Raw genomic sequence first — 14268 nt, 5'->3', positions numbered from 1 at the left:
GCATCAGAAAGCAACTAATTCAGTGTGTAGGGAAATGTGAACCAAAATGAACATAAACTTTGAAGAATTAGATCTGCAGTAATTCCTTTAAGAAAGCTCAGACATACATAATATATGGTCAAAAGCTTCCTACCTAACCACAAAACTCTGTGCCTTCCTTCTCCTCACAACTGCTTACTGAGGTCAAAACTAACCAACTGTAGATTTTTTAACTGCTGAACCAGCAAGCAATTATAATCTATCAAGATGTGATCATGACTTGTGCTGACCCAAGACATCACCTGAGAAGCCTGTACCAACAGGGCTCAGTTAAAGTTCCAGAAAATGTAAGGGAGGAAAGCAGCGTTACCACCACAAGTCCTCTTTCAGGGTGAGGTCTCTCACCCTTGGCAGAGCACCCACGCTGGCCAGGGAGGTGCAATTTATCCCATGATGTTTGAGTGAATCCAGTCTGTTACCGCTAACATTATTAAAGTTACACAAAAGTTTTGACTGTGCATTTCTCATTGGCTTTCCTAGGAGTTTACACCTTGTGCACTACTTGGACAATGCAGGGAAACCTCCTCCAAGTTCACATATCATGCAATGAGCCGAAAGTTTCAAGGGCAGAGGTAGAGGAAAAAAAAATCTATAATGATCAGTAGAAATGGTGAAAATAAGTCAGATACAAAAAAAAAAAATGTTGTAAAAAGTCAAATTATTCCGGTTCTGTACAAGCAGTAGTGGAACCATAATGGAAATTTATGTACAGTTTGTGATCTCAATATATCAAATGCAAGAGTGGTAACATAACATACACGTTTTATACATTCCAGGAGGCACAAAACACAAGTTAAGGTACTTGTGCATGCAACCCACCAATACTGCATATGTAAGATGCAGTTTTGCTCTCTGATACATCTAGGCAACTCTGGGCAACTCTGACCACATCAAACAGATATCTAGTATCCTCCTTATTCAGGTCACAAATATGTTACCTTATTCCCTTTAAAAACAGCTGTCTTGTACTTTCCTTTGGATAAGAGGAAACAGCCCGATATTCATTCTTAATGTTGCAGAATTAATTCCAGTTTTTAAAGACTCTAAATAATTAATGAACATTACTTTTCTAACTAAACAGCCGTCACATAAAGCCTTAGGCTAAGTAGTTTTAAATTAGGAAGACATACCTGAGTGTGATTGCTCGAGCAACCGGATCATTGCTATGAATCACAGAGAAAACTCTTTTCACAAACTCATCCACATTCAGGATCTTCTCTAAGTGCTTTTCACTCTGCTGAGTGACTTTCAGGACACATAGCCTCAAGAAGTTGTTTCTATTGGAAGATGTACACAGTACATTACACACACACTTCTGTGTAATGGAAATTCACAAACAGGCTGGGAATCAGAATAATGATTATAACTGATTTAAATTAATAAATTAAATTTACAGACCACTACAAAACACCCTATTTTACATTTGTTTTGTACTAGGATTAGTATATGTTTTGGGCTCAATCCTTTTTTGGGAGTGGTAGTACTGCAAAGAGGTCCGAGTGGATGCAGGTGTCAGTGGGACCTATGTTTGCATCTACATTGCTGGCTGATCAACAATGGCTGTAACTGGGGCAAATTCCCACTGCAGACAAAACTTTAGAACAGGGGTTCTCAAAATGGGGGTCAGGACCCATCAGGGGTCGCAAGCTGTCAGCCTCCACCCTAAACCCCGCTTTGCCTCCAGCATTTATAATGGTGATAAATATATAAACAAGTGTTTTCAATTTAGGGAGTGGGGGGTCAGGTCACACTCAGAGGCTTGCTATGTGAAAGGGGTCACCAGTACAACAGTTTGAGAACCATTACTTTAGAAGGACAGAATAACAATGCCTTCAATTGTTCGTTATCACTCCAAACCACGCAGGATGTCAGCTGGCTCCAAACAGAGTCCATCCAACCCTCCTTAGGGCTTGGCTACATTTGCAAGTTAGCGTGCATTAAAGCAGCCCCGGGTGCCCTAGCTCACTACCTGTCCACACTGACAAGTCACGTAGAGCGCTCTGACTCTGTGGCTAGAGCGCTCCTGGTACTCCACCTCAGTGAGAAGATTAACACTTGGTGCGTCTTGGCTGAAACGCCCAGGCATCAGTGTGAACAAGGTGTCGCATTACTGCGCTCTGATCAGCCACCGGAAACATCCCATAATCCCCTTAAGTCAAGTGGCCACTCATCATTGTTTTGGAATCGCTACAGGAATGCCCTTTGAAAGCTCCGTTTCTGACAGCCTTATCTGTTCTGACAGCTTATCTGCTCTGAGACAAAGCAAACGATTACTGTGGAATGCTGTGTGTGTGAGAGAGAGAGAAACGGGTAGGGGGGAGGAGGGGGTCTGCTGTTGTCTGAACTTACAATACAGCATGCCAACATGCTCTCAGCCCCCCAAAAACCCACTCTCCCCCCCCCCACATACACAAAACACACTCCCTGTCACACTCCACCCCCCACCCCTATTTGAAAAGCACATTGCAGCCACTTGCATGCTGGGATAGCTACCACAATGCACTGCTCTCTGTGGCCGTTGCAAGAACAGCTAACGTGGCCATGCCAGTGCACTTGAAGCTGTTAGTGTGGACAAACTGCAGTGCTTTCCCTACTGTGCTCTATGAAGGCTGGTTTAACTCAAAGCGCTCTACACTTGCAAGTGTAGCCATGCCCTTAGACAGGATAGTAGCTGTGAAGTAGGGAAAGCAGGAAGATTATCTAGGCTTCAAAGGACCATGGATCAGAGAAAATTACTTGAGGATCAGGGATGTGAAGCAGCACAATACTTACCCAACTCTGAAAACATCAGCCAGCTTTAGGAATGCAGAATTAATGAGAATCGGGAATGGATATTTCTGAAAGAGTCTGGGAAAACGGACAACAGCTTCACATTGCTCCCCAAGTTTTCCAGACCTGAGGCCTATGTGAAAAACAACAATTATTTTCTAGCAGTATAGCTATGGTTTTCCCTGACGGAAGACCGAAAAACTCAAGATTATCTAGAGTGGAAATAAGATGGAGCATGACAAATCTAATATAGGAGGTAAAATGGGCTATTTACCCTCTCAAGTAAAACTTAAGGGCAAAGTTAATGTAACTGAAAGGTAACAAATCTGCAACTAATAAAAAAGACACACTCCACACACAGGCACAATGTAATTAACCCACAGAACTCATTGCCACAAGATACCATTGAGGCAGAAAGCTTAGCTGGATATTTTAGAAAGGATTAGACATTTATATGAATAATGAGAACATCTATACAGTTGGCCCTGACCCTGAAAACACCCAAACACACATTTAACTTTACTCACATGAGTAGTCCCATTGAAGACTATAGGACTACTCACAGGAGCAAAGTGACACACATGCTTAAGTGTGTAAGATTAGGGTCTTGGATAGGATAAAATTTACATACATTAAAATATGTAAAGTCAGGGTAATTTTGATTTTTCTGAAAGTGTAAAGGAAGTTAAACATTCTTTCTGCAGAGAATATTTAAAACTGACGTTTTTGATACTTTTATGCAGTGTCTAATGTCTCTTTTGGTCCCTATCAATTGAAAACTGAGTCATCATCAGTCTTCCATCATTAACTAGTGAGCAGGATAACTTTCAAACAAAATACAAATATACTCATGATTAGCACTACTGAGTCATTAACTGAACTACTTTTTGTTTCCTTTTTGGTACTACAGAAGTCACTTAAGGAATGCACTTGACAAATATTACTGAGGTATTAGATACACAGAATAAGGGCAACAAAGCAAGCACAGAGCACAATCTTGCGAATTCCAGACCCTGGCATTCTGTCAGCTCTCCTACAGACTTCAATCCACATTCACTTTAGTTAACAGTTATTATTAAACATAAAAAGAAAAGGAGTACTTGTGGCACCTTAGAGACTAACCAATTTATTTGAGCATAAGCTTTCGTGAGCTACAGCTCACTTAATCGGATGCATGTATATTGCAGTAGCATGAGAAGGCTACAACTAGTTTGGGTCATGTAGTACTTGACAAGCTCTTCACATTAATTATTTTTTCCCAAAAACAAATAATTCTATCCAGTCCATAGCTTAGAAGTGCTCTTGGATTCCTCACCAACACTAAGCTCTCATATCAGCATCCAAGTTCACCACTTTCTATCATTTCCAGTTGGTTAGAAGATCTGTCACATCCTGGCAAAGATAACCTGGCCTCAGTTATTAATGCCTTCATCAACTCTTAGTTGGACTACAGCAATGCAACATAGATAGACGTGATACATTCAGTGCTTAGGAAACTCCAATTGGTACAGAATGCTGCAGAACGTTTTGTCAGCAACAGTGGCTACCACAAACAAATCAGACCTGTCTTCCACTCCCTACACAGGTACTCAATGGCCTAGACCAGAGATAGTCAATAGGTGGATCATGTGCCAAATCGACACCGCGAGACACTTTTGAAGAGACTGCAAAATCTTTTATTTACTTATTATTGTTGGTTTTTTTATATTATTTTCTCTGGAGTCTGGACCTTGACCAAGAAAGTTATACCTTTATGAAAAATATATTGATTACCCCTGATCTAGACCTAAATATCTAAGGGTAGGTCTCCACTCCAGAATTACTTTGATATATCTATGTCACTCAGTAAACAATTCACACTCTGGAACCACTTAGTTATGCCAACCTCAGTGCCAATGTATACAGGGGTATGCTGGTGGGAGGGTTTTCCCACCAATATAGCTACTGCCTCTTGCAGTGGTGGATTAACGATGAGAAGGTGAGGGCTCTCCCCTCACTTTCGAGCATCTGATGCAGTGTTTTTAGTGTAGACCTGCCCTGTGAGATCTGCCAAAGCTCTAGGATGAAGACTGTGATTAACAACTTCTCTTCCCTGGCACAATAAGGGTAAAGCTAATCTGTACAGGAATCACAGAATCATAGAATATCAGGGTTGGAAGGGACCTCAGGAGGTCATCTAGTCCAACCCCCTGCTCAAAAAGCAAGACCAATCCCCAATTTTTGCCCCAGATCCCTAAATGGCCCCGTCAAGGATTGAACTCCCAACCCTGGGTTTACCAGGCCAATGCTCAAACCACTGAGCAATCCTTTTCCGCAGTTTGCTCAAGGGCCGGCCCAACAAGACTGTGCAATGAACTTTCACAGGAGCTAAGGTCCACCACAAGCCACCTTCTGTTGTCAGTCCAAGGCACGTTTCTCTGACCCTGCCGTCACTAACATGACCATACAGCTACACACATCTGATTAAAATGAAGTCCCACCCAGGAGCCTCTCTGGCACACGGGCCGGGGACGAGAGAACGCGCAGGGGGCAGAGGCTAGCCGGCCAGTGGGACGCACGGCTGGAAGGCGCTCGGATGTTGCGGGGGGCAGGGGCGGGAAGAGCAGGAGAACCCACCCGGGCCAGACTTCCCGCCGCTGCCCAGAGGGCTCGGTCACACCCGGGGAGCGGCAAGAGGCGGTGGGGGTTGTAAACGCCCCGGCCGGGCGCCGTCTGGGCGCTCTATGCTGGGGCGGCACAAAGGACCCGATCGCAACACGAACAGTACCAGGGGAAGGAGCCGCTCAGCCCGGCCGCTGGCTGCAGGGCACCGGCTCCGCGAAGGAGGGGCCGCAGCCGGACCGAGGGAGGGGGCACAGGGCGGCGTGTCTCTGCGGCCGGCCTCGTCCTCCCCTGGGCTGGCCCAGAGCGGGGCCCGGGAGAGACACCCCGCGCGGCCCAGCCCCTCGATGAGGCGGGGCGGCCACTACGTGCCGGCGCATGCGCGCTGCGCTGCCACAGCAGGGCGGTGGGCGGCTTCTCCCTACCTTTGTCCAGCTCCATGAGGGCGGAGTTGGCGTCCAGCTCTTGCTCGCCGTAGCCCGCGTCCGCCAGGAAGGACTTAGCGCCGGAGGCCATAGCGCTCCCCGCTCCCGGTACTAGCTCACAGCACGATTCGTAAACTCAGTGCGCAGCTACCAGCGCCCCTAACCGTCTCCTGCGGCTGCGCATGCGCGATTCGCCACACCACCGACGGGTTTACAGCGTGCGCACGCACTGTCACGTTCCCGCCACCGCGTTTGGGGACGCATGCGCTGTCACCAGCTGCACACCGCACGTGCGGACCCAGCGAGCCTCATACTCCCGCCACTGGGTCTCTCGCACATGCGCAGCGCGCTCCGATAGGTGCCCCTGTGCAGTGACGTGCCACTACCCACCGCCTTCACCGTAGCGCCGGCAGCATCTACCATGGGCAGAGTGGAAATAGGTGTGGTCTCGTGGCCCCGCCCCGGAGCCACCGCCCAATGGGAGGTAGCGGGTGTGGCCTGTAGCCCCGTCCCCGTCGTTCTGTCCAATGGGGAGCGGGAATGGAGTTTGGCGAATTGGCGGGTAGTTCGGGTGGCGGGAGTGGATGGTCGGTGCTGTGTTCGTTCGTGTCCCCGCCGCTGCTTGTGTAACGGGTCATGCTCTGCCGCTCGCTCCTCCACCGGGCCCAGGCCGGGCCGCAGCGTGAGTAACGGACCGCGATCCACGGGCCCGACCCTCCGCTCCCCGGGATCCGGATCCCTGTCTCCCGCTGCGTGAGCCCGCAGCTCCTGGGATTCCCCACCCGCTCCGCCGGACACCGCCTGCCCGGCTTCGGCCCCGACGCCGGGGGGTGGGTGCCAGGGCCGCGGGGAGGGAAGGCAGGTGCCTGTTCTCTCCGCGGCGAGCGGGACCGATGCACGGGGTGTGTGTCCCTTGCAGTGCCGCCCCTGGTGCTCTGTCCTTGCTTGGACAGCCCCACTGCTGGGGCGCCCCCTCTCTGGAGAGATCACCCCATGGGTGGCTCTGTCCAGCCCGGGGAGGGGCTCGCAGCTACCTGTGATGATGGGTTTCAGAGTAACAGCCGTGTTAGTCTGTATTCGCAAAAAGAAAAGGAGGACTTGTGGCACCTTAGAGACTAACCAATTTATTTGAGCATGAGCTTTCGTGAGCTACAGCTCTGGCGCATCTCGATAAGACGTTTCTAACGCGGGGGGTGTAGCGAATGGTATAGCAAATGCCGCCCCGCACAGGTCGTGGATTCTTCTGTTTAGTGTTCAAATTATGACGAGTACTTCGGCTCCATGACCAAGTGCAGAACCCCATCAACGTGGATGAGTCCACAAAATGTGGACAAGACCTCTGACCCAAGGAAGTGGGTGGGTTTCATTTCAGCCACTCAAAATCCTGATTCATATCAATCTTTTTCTTATTTTTAGGTCTGTCCTTGCAATATCCCCTACAACACCTCTTGGATTGCTATCAGTGTAGTCAGCAAGATGACCACCTTTCTTATGGAGAGATGGGAATGCCAGTTCCACCTTTTGGTTGCACCTTTTCTACAGGTAAGTGTTCTTTTCTGCAATCAAAATACTATGCTAGAGCCAAAGCTGTGCATATGGACAGATATTGTAACCATTTATTTTGAATATTAAGTTTCATAAAGAGTTCCTTATTTTATATCAAGGACAAAGTAGATGACAGTTAATGACACATCTATTAGAGCAACCAATAAGGTGAACTGAGTAACACTATGATTTACTTTGGTATACTAGAGCTATGCAGCACAATGGACTGTGGGAAGAATCATGGGATTTCTATGCATTTTAATAAAGTGTGCTCAGTTAAAGAATTTAAATGCATTTACACACTTCAACAGCTTTTGATTTCAGCCTTGTCTAAGGCAAAGTATGTCTCATTAATGTGGAGCTAAGATGTTTGCAGGTTTAAAATTAGGCCAGTTGGTCTTGGTTCATAAGTAACTAGAACCTGGAACAGAGTGAGTAGTAGTAAATAGAAACTGGTGAGGAGGAAGATGTGCTACTAAAATCCCATATGTATCCCTTCTTACTAAATAAAAAACCTTTTAAGTCTTTCTGTGAGTGTAGCATAGGTGAAAGTTGCTGGCTTATTTGACAGCTCTGGATACTGAAATCCCTATCTGCTGGTATAGCACTGACATTAGGTGTGCAAGTTTTTCCACACTGCTCCTTCTGCCCCAGTCTCAACCCTGGCCTGGAGGGACCACCAAAGGGTGTAGAGGATAGTTCATTTTTTATATTTATTCAACACTGTGAATAAGGTGACAGTCAGTAGTAAGAGTGGTTGGGTGCTGGCTTTGGTGATGAGCATACCTGTCCATGAGAAATGAACTAAGTCAACTAATTTTCCATGGACCATTGGGCAGCTATCAGATGGCCCTGGCTCTTGACCACTACACATTTGGGTTGGATTTGTACCATCATCCTTGAGAGGAGACTTTGGCAGCTCATTACTAGTTCCCTGAGCAATCCAGTCCCCCTTATATGCTACTTTCCAAATCCAGAGGTCATGCTAAAAACCTCACAGCATCAAATAATGATAGGATATCTGTTTCCTCTGCGCTTCGGAATTTGTTATTCTGTCTGCACTATCAAACCATTTTGCGTAAAAGTAATATTTCCACTAACAGATTTATTCAAGGAACAAATATATTAAAGAACCCAAATTACTGTGACATTGAGTTAACTGATCAAATCCAAGACCTTACTGTGAATCTAGGGAAGAAACTCTTTCTAAAACATTTGACTCATAAAAGTTAAGGAGAAATTAAAGGCTCACTTTGCATTTAGAATCTGTAAAATTATGGGATAAAATAAGTCAATAGAATCCTAGAAATGTAGGGCAGAAAGGGACCGTTAGAGGTCAACTCCAGCCCCCTGCACTGATGTAGGACCAAATAAACCTAGATCACCCTAATAAGTGTTTGCCCAACCTGTTCTGGGCAATGACTGGGATCCCAAAACGTGCCTTGAAAGCCTATTTGAGAATTTAACTACCTTATCATTAGAAAGTTTTTCCTACAATTTAACCCAGGGGTTCTCACCATTTTCCTTTCTAAGGCCCCCTTCAACATGCTATAAAAACTCCAAGGCCCAGCGTGGCAGGGGGTGAGCCCTTGGACATAGGCATAGTTTGACTTCTATTTGTGGGGGCAGGCGCTGCGGCGGCTTGGGCCAGCTCCGCATAAGGGTACATGGTGGCAGCGTCACCTCCACCCCCTGACTCACCTCAGTAGACCACCCAGCCTGTCTGAGTTGTGTGTGATGGGAGTTCAGCTCAAAAAGTTTGAAAACCTCTCAGGATACAGAGGTAGTTAGGGACTGTGTGCAGGTATGGGGGTAGCTAGGGGCTGTGTGTGGTCAGGGGAGTAGCTTAGGGTGCAGGAAGGGGGTAGCTAGGGGCTGTGCACCAGGAGGGCTCCCCTGTGGTCACTGCTCGCCAAGGGCTCTGCCAGCCACAGATCCGGGTCCCCCTGCCTAGGTGGCTCTTACTGGCTGCATGAGCTGAGGAGCAGCTGCAACCCCAGGCACCAGCAACGGGAGACGGAATGCCGCGGCTGCCCACTCCATGGCACCAGCCAGAGCAGCAGCAGCCAGGCTCCGGCTTCCCGCCTCTGACCTGACCAAGGGGCAGGGAGAGGAGGAAGTGGGGGTGTGTGGAGCTGTCCTTGGGACTGCTCCGCTCTGGCACTGTGGGGAGGGGAAGCAACCAGTGCTTGGGGCTTCAGCCCCATGACTCCTGGCTCCAGCCCCACGGTGGAGGGCGCCAGGGCTTCTGGCTTCAGCCCCACGGCAGGGGAGTTCTGGGTTCCAGCCATGGGGTCCCACAGCCCCCCAGAAAGGGCTCAAGGCCACCCAGGGGCTACAGACCCTCGATTGAGAACTGCTGATGTAACCTAAATCCCCCTTGCTGCAGATTAAGCCCATTACTTCTTGTCCTAGCTTCACTGGATATGGAAAACAATTGGTCATCATCCTCTTTATAACACTCCTTAACATATTTGAAGACTTTTATCAAGTCCCCCTTCAGTCTTCTTTTCTCAAGTCAAAACATGCCCAGTTTTTTTAACCTTTCTTCATAAGTCAAGTTTGTTTAATCTTTTATTATTTTTGTTGCTGTCCTCTGGATTCTTTTCAGTTTATCTACATCTTTCCTAAAGTGTGTCGCCCAGAACTGGACACAGCACTCCTGCTGAGGCTTCTCCATTACCAAGTAGAGCAGAACAATTATATCCCATGTCTTACATACAACACTCCTCTTAATACCCCCCAGAATATTAGCCTTTTTTGCAACTACATCACATTGTTTACTGATACTCAATTTGTGGTCCACTACAACCCCCAGATCCTTCGCAGCAGTACTACCATCTAGCCAGTTATTCCTCATTTTGTTGACTTTTTTTGCATTTGATTTTTTCCTTCCTAAGTGTAGTACTTTGCACTTGTCTTTATTGAATTTCATCTTACTGATATCAGACCAGTTCTCTAATTTGTCCATTCTGATATTCTTTATAAACTACTGAGGCAGCAGGGGACTAGTAATTAGGGATATCTGAGTTCTAATTGTAGCTCTGCCACCATCTCACTGTAACATTTGGCAAGTCATGTAAGCTTTCTGTTTTCCCTTTGGTAAAGTGGGCTATTCATATTCTGTTATAGAGCATTAATGTTTATATAGTGCTTTGAAGATGTAAATTGCTATGTAAGTGCTAATTACTTTTTCCAAAGTTGTGCAATTGCTGTATATTCTATTTAAGTAATTTGTTTGCAGTTCTCTTTTGGGAGGGAAACATTGAGGTAGCTATTTAATATACAAAAAACATAACTTCCAATCATTTGTCTTTCAGCTTCAGATCTGCAGCATGTACTTGCAGTTGCAAATGAAGAAGGCTTTGTTAGACTTTATGATACTGAAACCCAAAACAGTGGCAAGCAGATCTTTAGAGGTAAATGTAACTCAGAGCAAGATCTGAACTTGATGTAAAAAATGGGCATGATTTGTTAGAAGCAAAAAGCGCTTTTGCTGTGTTGACTAATACTTAAATATGGGCAGTACTTGCATTCCTTCTTTGTAATTTCATGGCTTCTGTTTTTAAAGCAGTAGTGTGAACATGTCCCCAGTATTGGTCTTCTAAACAAATTGTCCTATGTTGCTTTTAGCACCCGTGAAAAGCTGTTGTTGACAAGCCACAAAATGTAGTCATTTGAATGTTGGATTAAAAAAATGTTCATAGTTCTCTACAAGTGAATGTCACGCTTCAATGCGTTTCCAAGATGCCTACTTTTTGCATGGTCTGAACTAATCTTAGCCTTTGTTTTTCCTTCAGAGTGGCTGGCTCACTCAAATGCGGTCTTCGACCTTGCCTGGGTGCCTGGGGAACACAGGATTGTAAGATGACTTGTGCTCTCTGACTTTATTTTTAGTGCTCTGGTGAACGATGCAAAGAATGTCTAAATCTTTTCATTTCTTCCCCTCAAGGTTACAGCTTCAGGAGACCAGACAGCCAAAGTCTGGGATGTGAGGGCTGGTGAGCTGCTTGGCATATGTAAAGGTCATCAGTGCAGCCTCAAGTCAGTTGCTTTCTCTAAATTTGAGAAAGGTAAATGTTCATGTTTCTCTCCCCATTTTTTTTTTTAAAGTAAATCTTAGTACTGATGAGATCTCTGGAGGCCAAAGCCCACTGTTTGTAGCACAGGCAGTGCCCGAGTAGGCTTCCTCACACTGCCCTTCCAATGTGGCTCAACTGTGTCCAGTAGAGACCTTCTCTGGGGTGAAAGGCTGGTTAAGTTTCCAGGACCACTCAGTTTTAGTGGTCTCTGGGCTGAAGTTGTCAACAAGGGTGTCTGTGCTATGTAGTTATACGTAAGGAACTGTAGCAAGGGTGGCCAAACCACAGTTTATGAGCAGCACGTGGCTTTTTTACAGTTAAAGTGCGGCTCGTGGTGCCTCCATCGCGCTTCCCCCTGCTTCTCTGTCCACCAGACTGGGGGGTGGGGTGGAGCTAGGGGCTTCTGCCCTTTGGCAAGGTGGTGGGGCTAGGGGCTTCTGCTCTGAGGGGAGGGGGGTCTCGGGGTTTCAGCCCTCCAGGGAGCACCTGCCAGGGCTTGGGGCTTCAGGCGGTGCCTCCTGCAGGGCTGAAGCCCTGAAACCGGCAGGCGAGCTTGGCTCTTGAACTTCTGAAGATTGTCCTATGCAGCTCAGAGGATCAGTAAGTTTGGCCACCCCTGAACTATAATAATATTAGCTACTCCTGCATGGGACACCAGAAAGCTATTTAATGCTGGTAACTTCTTGTGATCACTAACCTGAGCCAAATTTAAGCTATTAAAGTTGGAGGTTCCCTGAGTCATTCAATTCTCCTTGAACATTCATATGCTACTATCTTCAGTTGTTGCCTGTGGGTCAGTTGTAATAAGGAAAAACCCACCAATCTCCTTTGCCAAACAGTACCAAGCAGCAGGCTGCCTTTCCTCAGATTCTAAATCTACCACCTTAGCAGTGAGCCTGCAGCCTTGAGATGTGGTTGCCAGGTTTAGGGCTAGGACAGGCAGATGACGCAGGGCATTGTCACAGAGATGGTGCCACCCTGGCTTCAGTTAATCTTCTAAAATGAACACTTGTAACTTTTTGAAGCTAATAAATATGTTTCCCTCAGCTGTCTTCTGTACTGGAGGCAGAGATGGAAACGTCATGCTCTGGGACACCAGGTGCAACAAAAAAGGTAGGTGAGCTTTCAGAAGTGTGTAATGGGGCTGGTGGTGTGTATTGGAGCTTATTCTTTGGGGTTGATGCAGTTTATTGCAATACAGGCAAAGCCCCTTAAACAGGACATGAATTATTTGGGGGAAAAGCTGCTTTAGTGGGAGAAAGCCAAGGATCTGATTTTTCTGTATTTAATGGGTATTACCACTTTCATGGCACTCTCAGATTTACCTAAGTCTCTGTATTGATATGTTTTGTGGGCCATAATTACAGAAATGTAGGGCTTGAAAGGGACCTTGAGAGGTCATCAAGTCCCACCCCTAAGATGAGGTTGGACCAAATAAGCCTTATCCCTGACAGGTGTTTATCCAGCAATTCTTAAAAACCTCCAGTGAGTGGGATTCCACAACCTCTCTTGGAAGCCTGTTTGATAGTGTAACTACCCTTATTGTTAGAAAGTTTTTCCTACTATCTAACCTAAAGCCCCCTTGTTTCAGATTAAGCCCATTACTTCTTGTCCTGCCTTCACTTGACCCCCCATTTTGTAGTTGTGTATTTGATTTTTTTTTTCTTTCCTAAGTGCAGTACTTTGTACTTCTCTTTATTGAATTTCATCTTGATGATTTCAGACCAATTCTCCAATTTTTCAAGGTTATTTTGAATTCTAATCCTGTCCTCCAAAGTGTTTGCAACCTCTCCCTGCTTAGTGTCTTTCAACCAGTTGTACACCCACCTTTATGGTAATTACATCTAGGTCACGTTTCCCTACTTTGCTTATGAGAATGTCATGTGGGACTGTGTCAAAAACCTTACTAATATGAAATCGCTTGTCTTGCTTCCCCCCATCCATGTCAGAAACCATGAAACCATATCAGAGAGGAAAATAAGATTGATTTGGCCTGATTTGTTCTTACACAAATCTGTGCTAGTTATTCTCGATAACTCTGGGGCAAAAATTGGGGATTGGTCCTGCTTCAAGCAGGGGGTTGGACTAGATGACCTCCTGAGGTTCCTTCCAACCCTAACCTTCTATGATTCTATGAACCCTGTTATCCTCTAGGTGATTACAAATAGATGGTTTAATAATTGGTCTGTTGTTCACAGTTAGAGTTGCTACAAATTGTTCTCAGCTGCTGATCAGTGCTTTTGCTGTCCAGACTCTCAAGAGGCCCATCTGGAGGAAACAGCTCTTGGTGCATGCTGTTCTCCACTCTTCCACTGTGCCTTTGCTCTTGCCAATCAGTTGGGGACTTCAACTCACCGGATCAGGCAGGGGAAAAAAAAATTATTAGAGAAATGTCCAAGACCAACCAGAAAGGAGAGTGTGTGAGGGTTAGGGCTGTGAGCTCATAGATGGCCTAACTGCTGTGATTTCAGTGAATACTATCAAAAGAGGAAAGATCTGATCCAAGAACTAGCTGCCCGAGATTTTACTTTACAGTTGTCTGACTCTCATGCAAGAAATGATGCCATAACATTGGTTTTAAACCTGTTCAGCATTGACACATGGGCAAGGCACCCTCACTAAGCTGCACCATATGTGACAGAACTCAGGTTAGTTGTAGACCAGTCAGATGGCTTTGTAAGGTGCTCAGACACCACGATGATAGGTGCAGGAGTGATGAATGAACAAAAAACTGAGTCTCCTCAATGAAATTTATCAGCTTCATTGTACTTGGAACCAGACTGGAGAAAGCACTACAAACGTACTGT

The 14268-nt window shown here is 46.1% G+C and overlaps 2 protein-coding genes across 7 annotated transcripts in view; one reads left to right on the top strand and one right to left on the bottom strand.

Moving 5' to 3' along the window:
* Positions 1 to 6092, bottom strand: part of INTS7 (integrator complex subunit 7) — a 69023-nt gene extending 62931 nt beyond the window's left edge. For 3 of the 5 annotated variants that reach the window (XR_012158241.2, XR_012158240.2, XM_073338956.2), the window contains exons 1-3: positions 5835 to 6088; positions 2812 to 2941; positions 1170 to 1316 (exon numbers count right to left, since the gene is read on the bottom strand). Coding sequence is in view for 3 of the 5 variants with exons in the window: in XM_073338956.2 (XP_073195057.1) it covers positions 1170 to 1316; positions 2812 to 2941; positions 5835 to 5925 (368 nt within the window). In the remaining 2 variants the exon portion in view is untranslated. Of the gene's footprint in view, positions 1 to 1169; positions 1317 to 2811; positions 2942 to 5834 lie in introns of all 5 variants that reach the window. The other 2 variants (XM_073338957.2, XM_073338958.2) reach the window with 2 other exon arrangements.
* Positions 6093 to 6416: 324 nt separating this feature from the next.
* Positions 6417 to 14268, top strand: part of DTL (denticleless E3 ubiquitin protein ligase adapter) — a 32382-nt gene continuing 24530 nt past the window's right edge. Inside the window, exons 1-6 of one of the 2 annotated variants that reach the window (XM_073338961.2) lie at positions 6417 to 6516; positions 7251 to 7376; positions 10700 to 10798; positions 11180 to 11241; positions 11332 to 11452; positions 12509 to 12574. In XM_073338961.2, the coding sequence (XP_073195062.1) occupies positions 6471 to 6516; positions 7251 to 7376; positions 10700 to 10798; positions 11180 to 11241; positions 11332 to 11452; positions 12509 to 12574 (520 nt within the window). In that variant the 5' untranslated portion in view covers positions 6417 to 6470. Of the gene's footprint in view, positions 6517 to 7250; positions 7377 to 10699; positions 10799 to 11179; positions 11453 to 12508; positions 12575 to 14268 lie in introns of those variants that run through there. The other variant, XM_078852274.1, reaches the window with a different exon arrangement.

This window comes from Lepidochelys kempii, chromosome 3, assembly GCF_965140285.1.
Source record: "Lepidochelys kempii isolate rLepKem1 chromosome 3, rLepKem1.hap1, whole genome shotgun sequence".
In the NCBI taxonomy this organism is placed as follows: Eukaryota; Metazoa; Chordata; order Testudines; family Cheloniidae; genus Lepidochelys; species Lepidochelys kempii.
The sequence above is the reverse complement of the archived record's forward strand: the minus strand, read 5'-3'. Positions and strand labels throughout refer to the sequence as shown.